Here is a 24550-nt window from a genome sequence, read left to right as displayed (position 1 = left end):
CATGACGCATAAATCTTATGTTACCAATATTTATAGCTCTCATGGCAGACGAATCTATTAGTCTGAAGCTCACGGGTGCAACGTTTAGAAAGAGACCAACTTGCTCTCCTCTTCTATCTCTTTAAAAAAGTCAAAACTTGACGGGATTTAGTATTATTGTGAATTTGTGAGCTCGTTTTTATTTCAAATTTGACTGGGATTTCCTTTTCCTAATTTGTTTCTAAATTAATTAATCCGGTTTTAATGAAGTGAGAGGAGAAAGATTTGGATACAAATTTCAATTAAAGAAGATTTGGAACTTGAAGCGTACGTAGAATTTCCCTACACCCTCTGCAACTTCTTCGACCACTCACTCACATGTGTGGGTTAACGACTAGACACCATTGAAGCTTAGTTAGAATTTTGAGTTGTTTTTGGTCCAACCCTCCAATCTGAAACGACATTCAAATTTCAATTTCAGTCCGTGTTGCATAATCTTCTGTTAAACATTCATGTAGAGAGTAAAGGAGCACGGGAAAATTCTGGGGTTTTTTTTTTTTTTTTTTTTTAAAAAGCATTGTGGAGGGAAGGAACGAATTTCTCATGTATGTGATGCTTGGCTGATGCAACTGTATAGCTAATCATGCATGCAGTTGAAATAGAAATCAATAATTGTCCAATGGATTATCCAAAAGTTAGTGGACGTGGGAATATATGTAGCACTTGCATGTGGAATTTTTATCCTCTCAATTACACTGTCCGTACCTAACTGTTAAGTACATCTAATAGAGGGAGGTGGACCTCAAGTGGATCCTACCTCGGGTAGTGTGTTTAGGCAGGGGTAGGATAGTAGTGTAATTGAGAGGATAAAGATCCATGTGTGTGTCCCTCAATGACTATGAGATCATGTCAAAGTCTTGAATTATTTGGTGCATAGGTCGAACTGTTATATGACGTAATCTTAAAAAAGGTGTACCTGGTGCCCAAGGCTCCTTTCACCGCCACTGTAGGGTCTGGTGAGGGTCATAATGTACGTGGTAGTCTTATCTTTGTTTTTGTAGAGAGGCTTTCATATGAAGTCAACTAAGGTTCCAAAATTAACCAATGTTTAATTATTCCCAACATGAAAGATGATCAAAGAGTATGTTTGTTTATGATGTTTAAAATGTTATTAATCAAAACAAAGTTTTTCACAATTTTAGATGCCATAATTAATTTAATAAGGGAAGTTTTTTGTTGATGGTCTACCTAGGAAAGCCTTTCTAGATAGCATTACATTTGCCACATGCCAAGTTGGACCGGGATGTATTACGTGGCATGCTTTGAAAATCCAATGAGAATTAAAAACATAATTTGAACGAATGAGCAGCGAAAATATAAGGGAAATGTCAATACATGGGAGGATATATGAATGGATTTGAATCCAATATTTGATTTGTGACCAATCCATACTACTCATTAGATATCAAATGGTTGGGATCACCACATATCACCTCTACGTGGCACAACTAGGTGGGCTACCTATCCGATTACCGTTACAGCCGCACGCCCCACCTCCCTTTTTTTTTTTTTTTTAACCCAAGAACACTGTTGTAGTAGTAGAGTCAGATGTCACAATATTCAACACTTCTTCAGCTCTTTTTTCTTTTCTGCGGGTGAAGCTTCAGGCTCAATTGGCTTATGACTGCTTTAAAAGTTATTATCCATGCCTTTAAACTCTTCCTTCTATCGAATTCAGAATGCAAATGGATTTCATGAATTATTATTCGCATGAAAACTCCAAGAATGTCATTGCATTAGAAGACATCGAAATCCTGCTGGTTCGATGACTTATTAAAATATCTTGCAAATCATCCCATATGAATTCCAATTGGTTTGTATCAATTTAGTTCACAAATTATGTTATTGTTGGGGGGGGGGGGGGGGAGTAAAGTAAATAGTATGTTATCCAACAACTCAAGATCTCAATTGTACAAATGACTTGTGATCGACCAAAAAAACTTATGCAGGTATCTCCTTGGAATCAAGTTTCTTAAGAATTATTCATGAAGCTACACAAATCAAACATTTGGTGAGGAGCCATATCAATTGAAGTTCTTGCAGTGGCAGGCTCTGATAAATTGAATGTGGTATCGACCTTGAAAAGTTAGAGCACTCTAACCTGGAGCTATCACCACAGTACTATTTTCTCTATCTTGCTCTGATCGTGTGTGTCATGTGGATGATACCGTTCCCTGCATCACCATTCGTGTGGGGTGCAGACGACCACCACCACCCCCAACTGTCGCAATGGCAATTGTTTTCCCTGAAAAATGAAGATTGATCCACTCCCTCATCTTCCGCCAGATAATTCAATTGCATCCTGGTTGTGTATCGAGTCTTCTCCCCAGTCATATATCCTCTGTAATCTCCCGTTCTCTTGTCTACGAGTAACTTCAACGTGCAGCCACTCTTCCCACCTCTCAGTTAAACCTTCCCCTTCCAGCATCCTTACCACCTCTGCCATTGTTGGCCGATCCTCAGGTGATGCTTGAGTACAAAGTAAGGCAACTTGAATCATCATCTCCACCTCTTGGCTATCAGAGTTCCTGTTTAGGTTGCGGTCTACAATAGCATCTAACTGTTTCTCCCGTTCCAGCTTCTTAACCTTCACCAGCAGTAAACGCAAAAACTAAACAATCAGAGAATAAATGATTTATAATGTTTTGTCTGCATGCATGTCTTGATAGAGGAAGCAAACTGTGAGCTCTAAATCAGGCAAAACACATGGTAAGGCTGTTTTGCCTGGTTTTCCCTCGTCAAAATAATGAAACTTCAGCACCCAAATTCCTACTTATGCACACCTACATATATAATACCTATTCAGACCATACTCCTAATCCAAGCTGAAGAAATTATTAATGCATATAACATAATGAAGAAGCTTGTCAGGTCAAGTAATCTCACATAGTCAAGCAGTAAGACATCATCTTCTTCCAATCGGGAAAAATCAATTGCACGCTGTCCTGTTACAAGTTCTAGAAGCATAATCCCATAACCAAAAACATCGGTCCTCTCAGATGACCTTCCAGTAGATAAGTATTCAGGTGCTATGTGGCCCATGGTCCCACGAACTTGAGTTGTCACATTAGTCTTCCTTACATCCACCAACTTTGCCAGGCCAAAGTCCCCAACCACGGCTTCAAAACCTTCATCTAGTAATACATTAGCAGCCTTAACGTCACGATGAATAATCTTGGGATTGCAATGTTCATGGAGGTACTCTAACCCACGAGCTGTGCCTAAAGCCACTTTCTTTCTAGTGGGCCAATCTAACACTGGCTCTCCAGGCTTAAGCTCTGCATTAGCTTCAGCTAAGTTAGTGCTACTAGAAATAAGCTAAAACACAGCTGAAACTCATAAGCAAAAAAAAAAATTATTCCAATAACTATTTAAGAGCTTGCTAATAATCAATCAAGGGGATTGAGACAAACTTTTGAAAAGGTCAATATGATCCATGCCACAACTCAAAATAAAATGTCTCCATGGTTACTCTTATTGGAACAATCAAAGTGCTCAGATTTCAGACCTATTCAATTTGACATGGTTTGTAAGTAACCGTTCTCAAGTCGTTTCTTAACTGAGATCACAAATCACATCTGGAAGCTAATTAAGCCCATCAACACAAACACAAAAGCAGCGACATATATACAGACCCCCCAGTATATATATATATATGTGTGAGAGACACTAAGTTCTACTAGTTGAGACTATATACTAAGACTATTGTGAACCTGTTGGAGATCATCATGATCAGCTGGCAATACTGTATATTGCCATATCAGTTTTATTTCTAGTTTACTTTGTTGAGCAGATAAGCAGATGTAAAAGCAAATTATATGTAGGCAATATTATCTCTATGCAATACCATCTCCCACAAAGTTGAAGAAGAGCTTCAAATTGTCTCACACCCCTGCCTCTTAAGACAGGCACCATTGTCTTGCACTACAACTGCATGACAGTAACCCAACACCAAAATACAACTGATCTACATGTTGAAAAGAGATGTGGCCAAAGGGACTTTTTTTTCCTGGGTTTCTGCATAGTATGACGTGAAATATGCCTACCATCCATAATAGCCAAAGGATGTACCCCTGCACGCATATGTGATTTGAGTGAAAATATATTGTTTGTTATTTTAAGCATGGTTAGGACAAAGTCTAAGTTCACAGAATCTGAGCTTGGACTGGTAAGAAATACACCTTGATTAATTGGAGGGAGACAATAGTGAATGACTTTTTGCAGAAAAGAGAAAAGAGGCAATTCACCATTTTCATTTTTTCATTTTCTTAGCCAAAAAACTTTGTTAGGGAAAACCATCCAAAGGAAATTCTTCCATCAAAACCTTGAGATCACAAGTTCACAGCAACCAGAGTGTGGAACAGGGTGCAGCATAACTTTTTGGCCTGACCTGCACATTCCAAACCTCAGCAAAAACGCTCTGTCAATTGTCAAGGCCATAAAAAGAGAAAGATGAATCTCATTTAATTGAGATTCCTCGTTCAATATCTTGAGATCACAAGTTCACAATAACCAGAGTGGATGAGAGTGGAGCATAATGAAAGCATTGAATTCCAAAAACACAAAAGCTAAAGAACTGTGTGTAGCTAAGTGGGTGGGTGTGGGTGGGTGTGCACATGCAACTATGCATGTGAAAGATAGGGAGAGGGAGGATGATGAAAAGGATTTCTACGTGTCCAATATCCTCTATTGATTCCAATGTGTAGCCTTTATAAAGAGAGTAGGAGAAGAGAGGGTTTGTGAGAAGAGAATAGGTGAGATATATTTTGTGCAAGGCTGAAAGTATCCACTGTGTACACTGCGTCCCAAAAACTGGAATAGGTTTAATTTAACAGTTTTTAGCAAGTTTCGGTGTTTTGTATCACAGCCTAAGGCTGAACCTATATAAGGAGGGGAAATTTCTATTACTCCCCTACACTTGGCCTATATTTACTCTCTCAGTGTGCCTAAGAATCATTGATGTCCTTATCCAGCTCGTTAATGGGTACCTCCTCCATCTCCAACCCCAACCAGGCCAACTCTGAATAGCCTCAAAAAGAAAAGCTTATGGCAATAAAGCAGTAGACCCTCTTCCCCCTCTGAATAAGCAATCAACTCATATCAGAAATATTCCTGCATTGAATGACTAATATTGTTGTGGTCACCCAAGGAAAACACAAATAAGAAAAGAAGCGACATCACTGACAATTTCAGTTTCTTCTCTTCAGGGGCTCTACGATATTTCAGGGGTGTTACGGGAAGGATGGAAGGGGAAGGAATAAGGGGTAATTTAGGGATTTTATATTATCAGGGGAGAAAGAGAGGAAGAAGTCTGCTTTTCTTAGGGAATCAAAAAAGAAGTTCTGGGTAAGGGAGTTTGAGAAATTATAAGGCAAGTATAGTGTTGTGATAGTAATTAGCCCATATAAGGATCGATCAATGTTGTAAAAACAATGTCAGATCAATACCAGTTGTTGTCTGCATTCATTGGCTGTCTGGATTTACAGGGTGCCAATTGAGGGGGATTCCCAACTCAAATCGTGAGTGGATTGCCACTGGTTTTTCCTTCTAGTTTCTTTAATTTCTTCTAGTTTTGTTTTGGAAAGACTACAGTTCTGGTCTCCATTCAAATGAGTTCATCACTCTAATACTGCCCTGCCGATGCTCTATTTTCTAGGCTAGGTTCTGTGAGTTCATCATTTTACTCGTATCTCCATATTTATGCTCAGTTTACCTCAAATTTCATATTCCATACCCTGTTATCTTAGCCTTTTCAGTTCAGTCACTGAACCCTAGTTTAATTCCTGTTGTTACTTACTTTTCATTACCCTGCTCTGTTTCTGGTAATACATATCAGATTCTATCACACCCAGTAATTGGGCTGAGAAATCTGACATCTTTTTACTACAGTTAAGTCTGGTTATAAGGGTGACTCAACCCAAGTTTCGGATCCATCAATCCAGTAGATTTTGGTGTTTTAATAACAACATGACTGAAAGTGGGGTGGTGAAAATTGATGATAGGGAGATAGCACTAACTAAAAACTTTAGGTAGCTAGGTTCAATCATAAATGAAGGAGGACAAATAAAGGATGATGTTGCACAAAGAATTAGACTAGGGTGCATCCAGAGTGTTGTGTGATCGATGTATTCCTTTAAACTCAAGGAAAATTTTGTAGGACAGTTATAAGACCAGCAATGATGTATGGAGCTGAATGTTGGACGGTAAGAAACAGTATATAAACAAACTTGGTATAGCTGAAATGAGGATGCTGAGATGGATGAGTGGTAAAAATAGAAAAGATAAAATAAGAAATGAACAAATTAGAGCTAATATAGGAGTAGCTCCAATACATGATAAGTTGCCAGAAAATTGTTTGAGGTGGCATAGACATATGCAACGGAGGTCTTCAAATGCTACTGTACAGAGGGGTGATTTGATTTAGATTGAAGGAGCTACAAGAGCCAAGGATAGGCCTAAAATGACTCTAGAAGATTGAAGGAACTGCAAGAGCTAAAGCCAGGTATAACATAGGATTAGTAACAATTTTCACCAAAAAAAAACTCAAGATTAGGAACAAGTATGGCTTTGAATATAGCTGATTGGAGAAAAAGGATCCATATAGCCGACCCCATTTAGTTGGGATAAAACTGAGTTGAGTTGTGTAACAAAGTCAAAGAGAAAAACAAACCAGAATCTATAGAGGAAGAAGAAGAGAAGATGGGAAGAGAGCTGGACAATAGATAGTTCTATCGTACCAGCAGTATATATATAGAGGGAGCACAGGGGCCACGTGCGTACGGCAGCCAATGAGAGCGTGTGAGCTGGCTTCTCAGGGGGCAGGACTTTCGCTTTCATGGGGGCAGGGCGGTCATCCCCCCCCCCCCCCCCCAAGACACAGAAATCAGATACAATGTATCAAATGTTCAATAGGTTGAAGTCTGAATTCTGAAAGTGTTTTCAAACTTTTTTAGTCTATTTGCTGTTTTGCAATTTGCATTCTCACTGGCATAAACTTGTTATATAGTATATGTTCATGCTGAGAGTGCTGGAATGATCTTGATTACCCTTTTCATTCTTGAATTCAACTTAAGAAACTATTAGTATTTGTTAGCATATATTGATTGAGTTTGCTATTTCTGCAATAGACTGTTAATTTATTCATATATGTGTAGCTTAATAGCTTTTGAGAAAGGGGAGGGGGGGGGGGGGGGGAACAAAATCTGCACTCTGTTCTGTTACTTATCCAGACTATTATCAGTGTTTCTACTTCCTAATTAGCTTTATCTGTCTTGCAGACCCTTCGCAATCTGCCCTAATTTCTTAACATAGGGTTAGGATTTCCAGATTGCACCAATTTTGTGATCCCTAAGAAAAAGAAGCAAGTGAATGTAACAAACTAGATAATTTTTATAGCTTAAATTTGCGATTTGAGTAATTTAGGGTATGTAATGCAGGGTTGGAGACACCAAAAAAATAACAAATGCCAAGAAGCAAAAGGCGCCAATCAGATAAAAGGTTAAAGCTAAAGACTAAGAGGCTAAGAGACAAAATCATCAAGTTTTTTTTTTTCATCTACCATTGAAAATTTTGTTTTCTTCAACAATATTATTTAGTCTGTTATTAAAATAATTGAAAACCCAGATCCCCCTAGAAAATTTTATACATAATGGGTGAACCATCATATCATTCTTCCATATGATGTTGCACAGAAAATTTTATACTGTTCACAAGGTACTGTTTGCGTGGTACTGTTCATAAAGATCTTTTGTGGGCCCCATATGGACAGTCAGCATGGAAGAGAGGAAGCTTCCAATAGCTGTCAATATCTTTGAGATTTTATATCTTTAGTTACTATTTTTAGTAATTGCCATTTCCTTGTATTGTTATTGAATCAACAGCTCAAACATCAATAGAGAGTGTTCAAACAATTAACAGAGAGCCTATACCTCGCAAACGATAGGCAACACTTAGGTTCTGCATAAATGGATAAACTAAGAGCCGTTCTGATGGGGTTGTACAGAACCCAATAAGCCGTAACAGATTCCTGTGAACAGCTACACTTATCATCTCAACTTCACATAGAAAAGCTGCCTCTCCCCCCGGACTTGCACAATCAATCAGCCGCTTCACAGCAATCTTTGTATTATCAGCAAGTACCCCTTTATATACTTTTCCAAAGCCACCTTGTCCAAGAACATTTCTCTCACTGAAATTGTCTGTAGCCAGTTGAAGTTCTCTCCATGCAAACCTTCTCAATTGACCAAATTCAATTCGTCGGTCATCTTCCCCTGAGCATCCCACAAGAAAAATGACTGAATCAGCACTTTTCATACAACAGTAAAAGTTAAGAGAAGATTTTATATGCTTTAAGGATCATTTAGTGATCCTCAAACCACCAGCAATATACGGATCATAGTTGTCAAGGTGACTAGGCGACCCAAGGCATTGGAGGGGGACTGGACACCTAGGTGGCGCCTAGGCAACACCTTGACAACTATGATACAGATTTCTTTGCAGATAATTTATTGAGAATAAGATGTTTAATATTTTAACAATGACTATGACTCATCTGTAATAACCAAGACTGGAAACAATTCCTTGATTATATATCCATACCTCCAAACAACCTATAGTTACTAGGTTCTCTTTTCCCTTCAGTTGCACAAAAGAAGGGCTCAATCATGAGACAAACCATCATCCAACAGACATGTTGGCATGTAGATTAAATGTACACTGTCATATTATCAGGTTTGAAAATGCAAGATACTATACATAAATTTAGCAAGAAGAAAGGAAGTTTATCATGGATAAAAGTCTTAATGCATAATGCATGAAGTATATCAACAGATATTAGCCAGAACATTGGTTCTCTTTTCCCTTCAGTTGCACAAAAGAATGGCTCAATCATGAGACAAACCATAATCCAACAGACATGTTGGCATGTAGATTAAATATACACTGTCATATTATCAGGTTTGAAAATGCAAGATACTATACATAAATTTAGCAAGAAGAAAGGAAGTTTAGAATGGATAAAAGTCTTCAATGCATAATGCATGAAGTGTATCAACAGATATTAGCCAGAACATTGGCTCATCAAACTAAAAATAAAAACAAACCTGAAACATCGATAAAGACATCGCGTCTGTACCCCTTGTGCCTACTCTTCCACACAAGAAACAGAAAGCCTCCAAGGAGGAGAAGACCTATTACTGCTCCAATAATTCCAAAAGTAATTCCAAGCTTTGACTTCTTGGAGGCATCTATAAAGAAAGAAAAATATGTGGGCACAATCTACCAAAGGACGAAAAGGAGGGGCAAAAAGACTATAACTGGTAAAAATCATATTTTAAAAACCATTATTTTAATTTTATTTTTTTTAAAACATTTTAAAAATACATTTATAAAATAACTAATCTCATTACCCGTATCATCACTGTCAGATTCACATGGATGTGAGATATTTACACCACAATTCAAGTGGTTTCCTGTAAAACTAAAAAATAAAATCAAACAAGTTGTTAATATGCATGAAAACAAAAGAAAAAAGAATCAACGTTACAGTATGAGATAAGTGACATTAATCACGTGTGATGTGCTTACTGCCTGCATTATGAGTTATCTCATAAAAGATATTGTTCATACTTGTATGTTTGAACTTCGAATAACTGCTCAGGAACCTGACCGCTAAGATCATTGGAATCCAGCTGACTGTCAACAGGTTTCCATTTCATACTGTCAAATACTTCATAAAGATGTCTAACAAACAACTAATAAGTTCCACGAATTCAAACTTGAGCACACAACTTAACATGCAATAAGTGCCCCCCCCCCCCCCCCTTAAATTCATGTCATAGATGCAAGATTCTTCATATAAAGGAGAAGAAAAAGAAAAGTAAGATCACTTACAGGCTGATTGTTTTTGGAAGACCCACAATTGACTCAGGGATACTTCCATTGAGATTGTTTTGGCTCAAAATCCTACAACATAATCCAGAACATGGCAATTTTTACATCAGAAAAAGCCTCATATAGATATTAAAAGGTTCCAGGAAAGAAACTTAAAGAAAAAGAAATGCAGAAACTGTGACATACAAGAACTGAAGCTTTTTAAGATTGCCAAGGGTAGATGGAATTTGTCCAGTCAAACGGTTGTTTTCCAATTTCAAGCTTGTCAAACTTGATAAATTTCCAAATTCCTCTGGTATCCCACCAGTTATGCCATTACCTTGCAATGAACTGCACAATTAATTCATCTGATAAGTATAAGATAATGTATAACTAGTCACTCAGAGAGAGAGTGAGAGAGAGAGAGAGAGATAAAATTCTCTTATGAATACAAATTTACCATGTTGCAATTACTACTCCAGGACCATACATTTATGCAATTATCACAGATTTAGTTTTTTATTGTCGCAACTCACAACGACACCAATAACTGCTCATGTAAACTTAGAAGTGGGCCATAGGGACATTTTACTCAACCCGCCAAATCCCAACCCAAAGATATTGCATGCACACATACACACAGGTGCCCTGGATTTGTGATGGGCTCAGGTTGAGATATCAAAAGCCAAGATCACTTTGGATGGGCTCGAGTTGAGGTCTTGGGTATCCTGAACTCACCTTGAAACATACCCATGCGTATGGAGAAAATATTAATTTTGACCATGCAGGTGAACTTAAACAGTTTACCCAACTGTCAACCCTCCAGACGTGGGAGACAGAGTTATATGTGTGAGATGGGTGTGACTTGAGAGAGAATGCAGCACCCAACTCACTGGTCAAGTTTCAGCCCTAATGAGTAGGGAAATGGATCAAACATCAGCGTAAAACTTCATAAAATTATGAAATATACAGTAGAATATAATGGCATTTCCGTAGCTCTTTATCAACTTTCTTGGAGTCAAAATTTCAAGAGTGATATGGGTGTCACGTCCACAGTCACAAGCATTCTTCTAAAATCTCGGAAAACTCGAGAATCTTGAGCTTCTCGAGACGAGTTAACATACGAGACACAAAATATGCACAAACTCGAATATGTCGACCGAAATTTCGGCGAGATTTCGGTACTTTGTACTGTCTTGCCGAAATTTCGGAAAACTGCTACATTCTATATTATAAAAAAGCACCAACTTGAAAGCACACATCAAAATTTCGAAGTAACCCAACAGAGAAGGGGAAAAACCTTGTTTCTTGACTTTTTGGCCACATCATCACTCAATACAATTGAGACACACTACTAGGGGTTGCCACAATGCCACATCCTACAAAGAGATCGATTGTATTGTTGGGAGTTGGGACATGGAAGACTAGTGAAGTAGGGTGTCCATGACTACTATATTGTTCATTGTTGGGTGCCTATGTAATATGCATTGTGAACACTTCACGTGGAGGAGTTTGTAGTAGAAACTTTAAGTCTTTAACTATTTTTTAAATACTTATTCAATAATATGTGTCTTCATTCATTATTGCATAAATTACTTGTTTTACTTGCCAATTATGTCTCATAGTACTCAAACAATTTGTAGAATAGGCAATTTTACATTAAGGGTTTGACGATTACTGCCAACCAAGGGTGCGAATCTAAAACACCAAATTGGGTGTTTTTTTTTACCATTTGAAGATTTAAATATGTTTATTAAGCCTAAAACAAGCTTTCTTTAAAGGAGCCAACTGGGGCCATTTGTGCACCGAAACATCATACCAAAACCAAAAAAAAAAGGCATAAACTCGCCGAGAGTTTGGCGAGATTTTGAGATCTCGGTTGTCTCGACCGAGTCGAGACATTGAGTCAAGACGAGTTTTTGAACTATGGTCACAAGGGCCCACCTCCATCTACCCATATATAAATATAATATGTATTCTAGCCTAAAATCAAACCCAAAAAACCTCTTCAAGATTGACCCAACCCCAGAAAACCTGAGCTTAGGTGCAGACTAGAAATATTTTGCCTGGTTGTGTTCAGTCCTGGAAACCTAAAACCAAAAGTCACGTTTCATTTTGCTTGGCCGTTGCCATCCTTCACCTTCAGTTGGGCTCAAGGTACACCCAGCCTGCCCAACCTAGCAATGCCCATCGCAACTTGAAAAGAAGCAAATCAAGTTGCAATATGGTAGTTAAAAATAAATGCTTAAGAGATTGGGATTCTTATGCCTTGATACATTTCCCTTATTTTTTCACTATTCTTTTCTCATGGAAAAAATGAAAATTATATCATCCTTCATACATACAGGGTACTGAGACTCTTCAAAACCCCAATTTTTGGAGACAAGGTTCCAGAAAATCCCATGGATGTCAATGTTCTGCAAACAAGTAGAAAAGCAAAAATAAAAAACATATTAGACACAAGATAAAAATATTCAGGTTAAATACTTGAATACGTAAAATGTTAGTATCGCAGATAGTAATGTATGCAAATGATCAACAAGAAGGGGAGAAGATACATCAAACTATAAATTTCCTTGAAGAAACATCAATGGATGACTTACACAGAAATGACATTGACATTAATAGAGTCACACTTAACATTGGACCAAGCACATGGACTAACTTGATTTTGGTTCCAATCAGAGAGCTGAGAAGGCAAAGCATTCAGTGAAGTCCTCAAAGCATAAAGCGCATCTCCTGAATCAAAATTTAGGATCAATCAGTGAAGTCCTCAAAGCACAAAGTACATCTCCTGAATCAAAATTTAGGATCAATCACTTTCGATCTGAGCTATGGATCTAATAAGAAACATAAAAGAACTTGAGTGATGTTCGAGAGAGACCATTCCATTTTTTGAAGAACACGCATAAATAGTTGTGCTGTCAGAAAGATTCACAGAATGATGGATGCTTCTACCAATCCACTTTTTAGTTACATTGTAACAATGACCTTTGTGAATTTCCCTTTACTTGTAGATTTTAGAAGTATAAATCTGTAAAATGTCACAGCATAAAGGCACAGACTGAATGCTTCTCTTTTTCTTGCATAATGAAATTATCAGGTTGACAAATAGTAGGAGAACAAGTAGCAGATGGCAAGTCCAAGATATTAGAAAAAAAAACAAGACACTTTAATTAAGGCCGTTTCAAGCCCTTTGGTTGAGGATGTTTTCTGCAAGAATTATGTCTTCCAAAATGTTGTTATGAAAATAGTACCATGCTTGACTTGCCACTTTTGCAAGTTCTCAAACTAAAGACAAGAATTGTTTCAATTTTCCAACTTATGTTTGCGAAACTACAAACCTAAGATCGGTATCCATGGTTTCCAGGCACCTATTCTTATTCAAACCAACAGTAATGAAAATTTTGTTCTCAAGGACCCATGCTCTAGCAATGGTGTGTTGTTGGATTCTACTTAGGCTTGATTTCTTGGTGTGATAAACTGAGATTTTATGTGTCTTGACCTTTGAAAAATCATTATACATTCATTTAAAAGGGAGAAAGTCCATGTTGGCTCAGCTGTGGATGCTCAATGAACCTACAAGGAGGACACGCCAACGAGAACATTAAGAATCATTAGAAGGCGTCATCGAAGATGAGCTTACTGTAGAAGTAAAACATTTCATAAAGAGGAAGAATTTCTACCCCTGATTATTATAGTTTTCATTACACAGTAATATGTCCAGCAGAGCACCTCCTTGTACCTTGATAATCGGAGGCAACAAAAGAATGCAGAGAAATAAACATAAGAACAGCATATATCAACCCCATCTTTAAAGATATCACTTCCAAGGATCATCGCAAAGAATTACTGGAACTCTAGTGCACTCCTGATTAAGTCCCATTCTGTAAAAACAAGCTAATATCAGATGATAAACCTACCATCTAAAACAATTCCACAGCAAAAAATATAGACTTAGCCAACAAAGTCCTCATATAGAATGTCTCAAATTCAACTGCATAACATAGTCATGGAAAACAGCAGGACAATGAGCAAGTTGCCAAAGAAATGTCGGAGAAATTAACTTGTTTAGTATTTACTTTCACGCTGGGTATGCTGATTCGAATATCTCAAGTTGAAGACAATAGTCTTTTATAGGTCCACCTAGTGGCCCAAATATACTGCCTACTATTTTGTATCTAGTTTCTACATCAATAGCTACAAACACACAATCAACTACCACTAATAGGGGCAAGCATAAAAACTGTAAAGGTTAAAAGGAATAAGAGTAACCAGCACAATGGAATATATTTTTGTACAACTGTAGCCTACCAAATAAAAATGGAGGACATCAATCTAGAAGAAACATATCCACAGAAATGATTCATAAGTCTACCATATTACACAAGAGTACTGATTCCATAACATAATGTAAAGCAAAGTAACACCAAACACCCTCCCCCCAAAATAAAAGAGAGAAGACGAAGAAGAAAGCACAGGCAGAGAAAATTCGTTCAAAACGTTTCTGCTTCAACAGGCACTCAGATTTTCTGGGTTCATTCAATAAAAGGGGGCTCCGCCATCACCCACTTTGTCCACAATCCAGAAAGGGGGAAAAGGAAAAAAGAACTCTAAAGATTTGCAGAAATACTCTCCTAGCTGGATTGGACATGTAGAGCATCTAAGACAAGCATACACAAAAAATTCGATCACTGTAAAATCAAAATCCTGAATAACACGAATACGATCCGTTGAAATAAACTGCTAATCAAACAAGAAAACGAAAAGGGACAAAAAAAACGGAGCAAGAACATAAAGAGCAGAAGCAAAAGGAATGAAATAGAAAAAGGAAAGATACCACGGAGGACAGATGGTAAGAATATGTGGAAAAAGAGAAGCTTTCTCTCACAGTGAAGAGTCAGATTTTCTCACTGAATTTACTACATTCATGTGCACCAATCCAGCCAGATACACACAGTAGATAGAGGAAGCCATTTCTTCCTCTTCTGTTTCTGCAACTACACCACTACTATGAATTATAAAGAAAATAACTCTACTCGCTATAATGGATAGAGAGTAGAGACTAGAGAGAGAGAGATAAAAATAGGTACCAGGAGAAAGTGAAAATAACGCTTATGCTGCTGGCAGTCAATCAGACATCAGTGATGGCCTAGCAAATCTACCGGATCCCGTTATTAAATAAATAAAGGAAAAAACACTGCCTGACGTCTCCCACTTATGCTTTTAATTACAGATATGCCCTTTATGCCCTTTGACCAGAGTTTTGTGAAAAAATTGAGGATCGGTTGGGTTTTTTTGTTTTTTTTTTTTTTTGTTAATTTATATATACTATCCTGAGGTTTGATGAAAGGATAATTTTACCCCTCAACTGTGAAAAATTCTACGTATCCTGAGATTTACAAACAGTAAGAAATAAGCTTATTCCGTCACTTCATGACAGTATTAAAAATATAATATAAAATAACAAAATTATCTTTACAAAAAAAAAAACCCCTGCAACTCATCTTCCCCAAATCTTCCCCTAACGAGTTGGGGAAGATGAGTTCTGAAAATCCTTGAACACTTGGAATGTTCTTAATTTAGACAGAGTATAGATTTATGAAAGCTGCGAAACTAAACTAAACGCCGAGAATCAGAAAAGTTGCATCAGAATTTAAAGAATTAAAAAAAGTAGTTAGCACTAAGAACATTTGTCAAAAGGAAGGAGACTCGGTGCAGTGATGTTTACCTGAAACTTTTGAGCTTGTCAACGGATTGAGTAAAAATAAAAGGTACTTCAAAGCATTCAAAGATGGGATCTCTGAGCTCAAGATCGGGTACTAAATACTAACTAGGGTTTCTTCTATGGAGTGGGAGTTTGCTGGAATTACGACTGCTTTTTCACTTTTCAGTTTTGTCTATTGGAATAGCGCACAATCAGTCCCGTTTTCGTAACCCCCATCCACCCACCCTAGCGTTGAATGGTTGGGGAGCCTTAAGGTTCTTTCTAGTCATAAATATGGCATATGGGCGGGAAAAATATCCCATTCCAAGTTTATGTTTCAATGTAGTATAATTCGATTTCTCTGTTGTTCTTAGTTTTCGGTTCGAATTAGTGTTTTTTATTGTAATTCCGGTCTTCTGATTCTTCGTTTTCACTTTTCTTGCCCACCTCCCTTCGTATGTATAGTTGCTTGATAATCCATTTGGGGAAAATCTTCATTAACAAGCTCTTTTGGGGTTTGTCAGATTCATTTCTACCTCATAGAGAAATCTCCAAATGGTATGTTTATAATTTATCATTCTTATTACGGTTTTCTTTTTTCTAATGGATTCTCAACGCCATGTAACCTTTAAATTTGTGTTCATTGCAGGCTATGTATATCCATATTAAGCGTGAGAAGACAACCTACTTTCTGCAACCAATGCAACCAGACAAGTTCTCTGGCTAGTGGATATGTCGGTTGTGCTCCGAAGCTGTGAAGAAGGAGGTGGAGAAGAATGGTGGGAGAGGAGAAGAAGCTTTGAATTCTCACTTGCAACTCATCTTCCCCCAATCGATTTGGGGGAGATGAGTTGCAGGTTTTTTTTTTTGTTTTTTTTTTAAGGGTAATTTTGTCATTTTATATTATATTTTTAACATGATTAGTCATCAACTGACGAAATGGGCTTATTTGTTATTGTTTGTAAACCTCAGGGGCACACAGAATTTTTCAAAATTAGAGAATAAAATTATCTTTTTATCAAATCTCAAAGATGATATATGTAAATTATCCTTTTTTTTTAATTATGATTGACGAAGAAAGAGAGGGGGAAAGAGGTTGTGTAACATGTGCTAATACAAGTCTAAAACAGTGGAAGAGAACTGTTAGCAAAACGTCAATGGGCTCAACTCTCCTCTGAATTAAAAAAAATGTGTCATTGTTCTGATACTTGGAAAAGTCATATTGGACTGAAATGTATATAGGTTAAGCAGGAACTTAAGCTATGTTTGGATGTTAAAAAAAAAAAAACATAATGAGACGAAAATCATGATGACACAATGATTATTTTATTTGTCTATCTTTTTTCTCAAATTCATTTTTTTCTTTTTTATCTTAAAAACTGATAAAAAAAAATGGAGAAGAAAAATATTTTATAATTTGTGAGAGAGAGACTCATCGAGAAGGTTGGTGTTGTATCGTCTATGGTGGCAATGGTGGATAGAAAGAACAAGAAGGCCCTGAAGATTGTGATCCAATGGCAAACCTGGAGGTAAAGGTGGAGAAAGCTCTCTCTCTCTCTCTTCTCTCTATCTCTCTCTCTCTCTCTCCATTATATGTCTCAAATAGAGATGAATATAAAATGCAAAATGGCATCTTTTTGTACTTCTACCTACTTCATTCATGTACTCATTTTAAGCTAAAGCATTCATGTACTCATTTTAAGCTAAATCTGTACCAATGAAATGTCTTCTTTGTCCTCTATCACATGGACTAGCCCATTTACTGCAATACAGCAAATAGTGAAGTGTGTAGTGCTCACATTATAAATCACCTTGCATGCACAATATCTCTTAAGAAATGGGCTGACATAAGCATTGAAATTTGAGACAATAAATCATATGCAATAAACGATGTTCCTTTTTTTTGTTCTGCATCCTTGTGCCATAAAATATATGGGGAAAAAACACTATATGGATATGTGGCCCCTTCGCATTGACACAAAAGCGGGTGAATTTACTGCTCCATCTTCCATGAAATTAAAAATCCCACCCATGTTGATGTTGTTGTGTGTGTTCTTACTGACCCTTGCGTTGGTATAGGGATTACGCGTCTAGACATCAACCTCTTGCCCTATATATATTGAAATTTCTTTAAAAAAACTTTGGATCAAGGCTAGGGCTCTTGAGTCATTCTATTGTGCCATTCTATTAAAAAAAAAAAAAAAAGAATGAGAAAATAAAATAAGAGAAAAAATAACTATATCCAAGAGTGTATATCCTGCACCTAGATACATGAAATGTGAAAATATAAAAATGATGACCCACTTGATGCTCTGTGTGTTCTCCCATTGGCCCTGCATATGTGCAAGAACCACACTCCTAGATAGAGAACACTTTCCCTTAACATAAAAAACGACTAACAGAAAATATACCCCAGTGTTACTTTAAGAAACAAGGATCCCCAGACTGGCGGTGATCAATTATGTGAGAACTTGTTCTTTATCAGATCTTTCAACTGTAGAATTTGAGAATTTATAGTTCTAGTTTTATTTTTATATTGGATGTCTCCACTGTTACAGCCAATTAAGACAAGCAACTTCTACATTACATGAAATTCAACTACAACATTCATATGGTTCAATTCTAGAACTTGGCCTACTAGATTGAAATAAAATACTTAATTAACAAAGGGGAAAAGTTCTTGGAAGTATTTATTCAACTTTTCCCAGATATGGGCATATAGCTTGGTAGTATTTATTTTGCTTTCCTTTCTTTCTTCTGGTTTGATGCCGAAATTTCCGGTTAGTTAATAAGGTTGGTCTGGTGCACGGTGCACCGTTCATTGGTGACCTTCCAATCTACCTCCCTAGGTCCTCCACATATAACAGAACAAACTCAAAAAATTACAGAGTAAAGTAAACCAATAATAAAATGGGAAATTTGATCTAAAAGGAAAAACTGAAAATAAAAAATTCAAAATCACTGGCTTTTACTGGAAGACATGGGATTTAATCTCTAATTTTTATTTTTATTCTCTATATGCCCATCGATTCTGAAGAGATCCCCCACCCATACAAAAAGGCGAGAAGTTCCAGGTGTTTTCAGTTAACTCTTCCAACTCTCTGATTCCTTCTGTTTATGTATCTATTAGATTTTATTACTATTTTCTTTTTCCTCTCAGATCATCGGATTCCATGGTGAATTCCCAGAATCTCCCATCCAATGCCATCAAGGGTTTTACCAAACAAAATTGATCATTGAAATGGGAAGAGCAGAATTGTTATTATCTTATCTATATTGGATTCTTCATTGTATTAATTGTTTGATTCAATCTCTGTTCTCTCTCACTCTGTCACTCATGGCCAAGTGTTTCAGTTTCACCGCCTCGAGGAACTGGTTTTACCGCTACATCTTCACGAAGGCTGGCCTGAGATCGACAATGACGGACCTGGGTGACGGCACCATCATGCATTGTTGGGTACCCAAAACGCACAAACAGAACAAACCCACTCTGCTTCTGATCCATGGCTTCGGATCGAACGCAATGTGGCAGTGAAGCGATGTCCTCCGACCCTTCAAAACCCACTTCAACATCTACGTTCCAGACCTTCTCTTCTTCGGTGACTCGTTCACTACTCGTCCTGAACGCACCGAGTCGTTCCAGGCTCAATGCGTGATGAAAGTGATGGAAGCGCACGGGTTGTGCAAGTTAAGCCTTGTTGGGATCAGCTACGGTGGATTTGTTGGGTACAGCATGGCGGCTCAGTTCCCTGATGCGGTGGAGAGGGTGGTGCTATGCTGTGCCGGGGTGTGCTTGGAGGAGAAGGACTTGAAGGAAGGTCTGTTTGTGGTGTCCAGCTTAGATGAAGCTGCGAGCATTTTGTTGCCTCAGACGCCTGAGAAGCTGAGACAGCTCTTGAGGTTCTCCTTCGTCAAGCCTGCTAAGACCATGCCCTCTTGCTTCCTTCGTGACTTCATCCATGTTGGTACCCTTCAAATGAGCTCTTTCAATCTCTGAAAGATGATCTAATTAGATACCTGAGGTTGGTCTTTTTGAGATAACAATTGGTTACTGTAATGTCATGGCTTGCAGGTTATGTGTACAAAACATGTTAAGGAGAAGAGCCAGTTGATTCAAGCCCTTATCAAAGATAGAAAATTTTCTGATCTTCCAAAGATCATTCAGGTCCACCTTACTCTCATTAATGCTTAGATTTCTTCTTTCTTCTTCTTGTGATCCTTCTTTCTCTTCTGATTAAATGGTTGGTTTTGTTAATGGGTTCAGCCAACTCTAATAGCATGGGGAGAGCAAGATCAAATATTCCCATTGGAATTGGGGCACAGGCTTAAAAGGTAATAATAAAGTTGATCATCTACTTGTAGTTATTGTTTCTTATATTTCATTTACTACTTATTGGTTCCATTTGATCTTATTGAAATGTTGTTTGTGTAGTCACATAGGGGAGAATGCTCAACTGCTAGTGATAAATAATGCTGGTCATGCTTTGAATATGGAGAAGCCTAAGGAATTCTACAACCACTTGAAATCCTTCCTTGCTGATTCTCTTCTTCCCCCTCCTCAAATTAATGGAAACAAGGAGGACTAAAGTCTTCTTTTGGTTAGAGAGAAAGCTGGACCCAAGAAGAAATGGTGATTTTGGAGCTTCTTTAGGATTGGAAGCTGTTTAAAGCTAAAAAAATTCAGGACAAAGTAAAGTAAGGATTGTTTTGCTAAACTGCTTTAGTATGTCTATATGCAGTGCAGTAGAAGCCATGGAAGGACAATGCTGCACCTACTACTCAGATAAATTAATAAACACCAATTGGGGGAAGTATTGCCCTTTACCTGCAGAGGCATTAGAAGGGACTTGGAAGATGGGCACAAAGTGGGGATTGTGCAATCTAGAATGTAAATTGAGGATAATGGACAGATCAAAACTCGAAAGTTAGATAAACTATCATTAGGAAAGAAATAAGTGAGACATACATTTAATATTTTACTAGTTACTATTTGTGCTTATTAATTTCATCCTGTATCTAATACATTTTGGTGTCTTTCTTCCATTACTAAGTTCCAGAAATACAAGAAATTATTGCAACCATTTTTTTATGACAATTTTAATAGAATCTGAACATACCAAAGGGAAGGCCCCACACAAGGTGGGTGTATGTTTTAGATGATGACACAAAAATTGATACGTGGCCTATAGAGTCCGGATCCTCTACTTCCATCTACCCTTATTTTCGTCTGCACCCTACACACAATGGGACGCGCAAAGACCGCCTTACCCCTGTCCGAGCAGGGTTAAGGCGGTCTTTGCATGCCTCATTGTGTGTAGGACACACACAGAAGTAGGGACAGGCGGAAGTAGAGGATATCAATTCGTGGCGTTTAAGGAGGTTCTCTATCTATCCAATAGTTAGTATATATGCCAATGATATAATCACATGACATAAAATGAGCCATGAAACTTGAACCCCTTAGCTTAACCAACAAAAAAAAATTATAAACTCTTCTAAGCTCCCTTCACTTGTTTCCTTAAAATGTTTCCTTCATGCTTAATCTTCTTTTTTAATTTTCTATTATTATGTGAATTGGTGACTTAGTAATCTGATTTTTTGATAGACTTTGGACATTTTTTTTCGATTTTTAAAACATTCTTATTGAGTCCACATTTTGTTCACTGATCAAAATATTTTTAGACTTTATAACAGCACATGTGTATATCATATTGATCTTAAAGTTTGACTTTGAATAAATAATAATATAGACAACGTTCACAAAATCAGGAGAATAATCAAATTGATGGCTTAACTCTTCGAATTGGAATCCAATTGCCTGGCTTCCGTGCTTTGGTTGCTAACCTAGGATTGGCCAGGTTAAACTCAATCTTTGTCAACTTTAATGGACCCTCAAAAGTAAAGCCCAGGCACGTGTGTGGTGTGTCCCGAGTTTCTACCATTAATAATTGGAATCAAATCAAGATGTCAGATTGGAATTGGCAACAGAATCCGATTCTATGGATTTCGATTCGGGATCCAACTGGAATCAACCACAACCAAAATAAGCTTCAACCCGTTTTTTTTTTTTTTTTTACTGGGCATTCCTAATTCCTCAAAGTCTCTATTGAATGACACTTTGACTTTGTCTCCCCAAAATTTTTTTGACCATACTGCTTAGAACTTGGAAGCTACCAAAAAGCAATTTTTGAAAATTGCATCTGGGACTTTCCCTTCTCTCTTCAAAAAGGCCAAAAAGACCAAAAAGGTTCTTCTCGTTACGGTTTTATAAAAAAAAACCATTCTTCTCGTTACGGTTCCCCCAAAACAAATATTTGGTAGCTTCTTATTTCTCTCATCTTCTGTGTGTGCGCGCGTGAGAGAGAGAGAGAGAGAGAGAGAGGGATTTTGATGAATCAAAGATGATGGAGAAGGAAAGCTGGATCACAACTATGGCACCGTTGCTATTACGGAAGCTAGTAACCTCTGTGTTTGTCTTTGCAGATCAATCACTTCACAACTTATCGGAAAGATCCAGAATCCTCCGGATCATTCGTGATCTCCTTGTCTACACCTTCTTGTTCTTCCTTCGTTTCCTCCCCTCTTTCTTCCCTTCCCTCCTCACCACTGTATCATCGTTCGAATACTCCTCTCTCAAATCCTCCGCTGCTCTCGCAACATCTACTACACCTCGAGTTTTCTCTCCCAATAAGGGGGCCGGAGACTCCGGCATCGCTAGAGCTCTCTCGCAGCTCCTATCGCTCATGAACGAAATCCCCGTCACCTCTCGGAAGTACGAAGTCGTGAGGGGTCTGGCGGAGAAGCTCATCGATGAGAACCTCCGTCAAGGTTCCGAGATTCTGAGGGAAGTCAACCGTGCGGCCCTCTGTTGCATGTTTTCCAAGACTCTTCGTCAGCTTGAAGCAGCCATGTCGAAGCGGCAAGAGCACCGGCCTGTCGTGTATGGTGATGGTGAGGTCGTCGGGTCCGGGAAACTTGGTCGCCGGAGGAGCAGGGTCTTGGGAGCTATTAGGTCATTCCGGGAAGGTGCAAGGAACGTGTTCTTCGCTGACGGTGGTGATGGCGGTGGTTCGGCTGAGAAGTGGGCGGCGGAGCTGCTTTGGTTGGCTCGGAAGATGGGGGATTGTGGATTTATGGAGGAGGCGGTGTGGAGGTGGGGGACGGCAACGAGCTTGGCTAGGCTGGCTCTTACAGCGGAGCCGCGCCTTCAAGGGGCGCTCGTCAAGGTCTCAGGTAATTTTGTAATTTTGTTCATCTTCGAGTTTGAAATTTGAACGCAATCCGCTTTTTCCTGTGTTTGATTTATCGCAAGTGGGCATAACTGCATAAGAGACTCAGGAATGGAATCTTCTTTACTTCTTCTGGATCCCTCCATCGGTCCCAATCGGGAGAAAATTCACCCACGCCCTAAGCACCCAAAGAGACTCGAACCCCAGACCTCCTCTACCAAAGGCTCCATTCAACTGCCCTACCAGTTGTTTCCAAGTTCCAACCTAGGATTTTGGGAATCGATATCTGATATGTGATCGGTCTCACCCATGTTTGAGGAATTGGTATCAGATCGGTTGATTTGTATTGGTATTGATAGAGATTGATATTGATTCCTGACCGTTCCTGTATCGGTGGATTGCTTAGGATGGGTAAAATGTTTTCGAAAAATCAAATTTTCAAAAGAAACAAGGGTAAACCTGTCCGAACCAGACTGATCCAGACTAATTCGGATCAGTATCAGCCGAAATCAATATCGATACTAATTAGTAGAATCCTAATCTCATCGCATTAGTCTAGATTGGATAGATTTACCCCCGATTTTCATTTAAAAAATATGTTTTTTTTACCTTGTAATGATCCATCGATATGGGATCACCCCAGAATCATTGTCGCCTTCCATTGATGCTGATTATATCAGGAGGAATAATTATATCAGGATGATTCCTCCGATCCCTAAAACCATGCTCCAAAACCTGAGGACCCTCTTTTAAAATGATATTTGTTAGTAGAAAATCATTATCTGTACCATTTCCCAAGTGCCTCTAATAGTGTAGAAATGACCACCCTACCCCCTACCCGGACAAGAAATGGAGCGGATAATTTTTCATGGAAGTGCATCATGATCTCACCTTATTTCATTACACTCTGTTCAAACTACAATGTGGACCAGATTTGGATGTATTAGCTGAAAATTTACAATTTCCATGTTAAAATCACACTCAATCCAACTTAGCTTCAAGTTTTTAACTATACATTCTAAATTTTATGCTTGCTTCTCTCTCTCTCTCTCTCTCTCACACACACACACACACACACATTTAGCCTGGTTTAGCTGTATGTGTTTGTTATGTTGAACTCATTTTCCTTTACCCATGGCAGCTTTCTTGTTCAAGCAAGTCAAAGTAATTGGAGAGGAAACTGAAGATGAAGGCAAAACAGACCAACAAAGAGAAATCAAGATGAAGCTGCTAATGGCATGGCTGCCATTGCTGTGTCGTGCAAGCAATGGCATTGATGCACCTGTGTTAAGCACCAGAGAAAGAGAGGAGCTGGAAAGAGTACTGGAGGAGATGATACAGAGGTTGAGGCAAGAAGAAGAACAGGAGAAGGTGTTGGCTCTATGGCTTCATCACTTCACTTCCTGCTCCTCCACCGACTGGCCCAACCTCCAAGCCTGTTACATTCGCTGGTGTGATGCGTCCCGCAACCTCTTGCTCCTTCAGGGAGCCTAGCAAAGTTGGACCCCTCACCCATCCATCCAACTTCATTACCTATATTTCCAGTTGCATTAAATTTTTATTTTCTGTAAATATGATCCATAAAGCTATTATGGCCAACATATACCCTACTTTATAGTCCCTTTCATGTCTCTCTCTCTCTTGCTGGGGATACTCCCGCATTCCATATGTTTCAACAGGGAAAAAAAAGGATCCAAAATTGTTT

At 38.3% G+C, this 24550-nt stretch overlaps 2 protein-coding genes and 1 pseudogene across 3 annotated transcripts; 2 read left to right on the top strand and 1 right to left on the bottom strand.

Moving 5' to 3' along the window:
• Positions 1 to 2243: 2243 nt before the first annotated feature.
• LOC122656628 (probable LRR receptor-like serine/threonine-protein kinase At5g10290) lies at positions 2244 to 13891 on the bottom strand. Of its 2 annotated transcripts, XM_043851238.1 has the most exons (11): positions 13655 to 13890; positions 12513 to 12648; positions 12255 to 12326; positions 10117 to 10260; positions 9931 to 10002; positions 9667 to 9732; positions 9447 to 9517; positions 9141 to 9284; positions 7968 to 8309; positions 2926 to 3317; positions 2244 to 2626 (listed from the first exon to the last, which is right to left on the bottom strand). In XM_043851238.1, exons 1-11 carry the CDS (start codon positions 13719 to 13721, stop codon positions 2312 to 2314), a joined length of 1821 nt encoding a protein of 606 aa, XP_043707173.1. In that variant the 5' UTR covers positions 13722 to 13890; the 3' UTR covers positions 2244 to 2311. The 2 variants fall into 2 exon arrangements, with proteins under 2 accessions (XP_043707173.1, XP_043707181.1); XM_043851246.1 differs by lacking the exon at positions 9141 to 9284 and having other exon boundaries at positions 13655 to 13891.
• Positions 13892 to 18849: 4958 nt separating this feature from the next.
• On the top strand, positions 18850 to 20538 carry LOC122656655 (annotated as a pseudogene).
• A 1441-nt stretch (positions 20539 to 21979) lies between these two features.
• On the top strand, positions 21980 to 24444 carry LOC122656644. Its single transcript, XM_043851258.1, has 2 exons — positions 21980 to 22849; positions 23987 to 24444. Exons 1-2 carry the CDS (start codon positions 22018 to 22020, stop codon positions 24337 to 24339), a joined length of 1185 nt encoding a protein of 394 aa, XP_043707193.1. The 5' UTR covers positions 21980 to 22017; the 3' UTR covers positions 24340 to 24444.
• Positions 24445 to 24550: the final 106 nt, after the last annotated feature.

This window comes from Telopea speciosissima, chromosome 1 (assembly GCF_018873765.1).
Source record: "Telopea speciosissima isolate NSW1024214 ecotype Mountain lineage chromosome 1, Tspe_v1, whole genome shotgun sequence".
NCBI classification, from domain to species: Eukaryota; Viridiplantae; Streptophyta; class Magnoliopsida; order Proteales; family Proteaceae; genus Telopea; species Telopea speciosissima.
The sequence above is the reverse complement of the archived record's forward strand: the minus strand, read 5'-3'. Positions and strand labels throughout refer to the sequence as shown.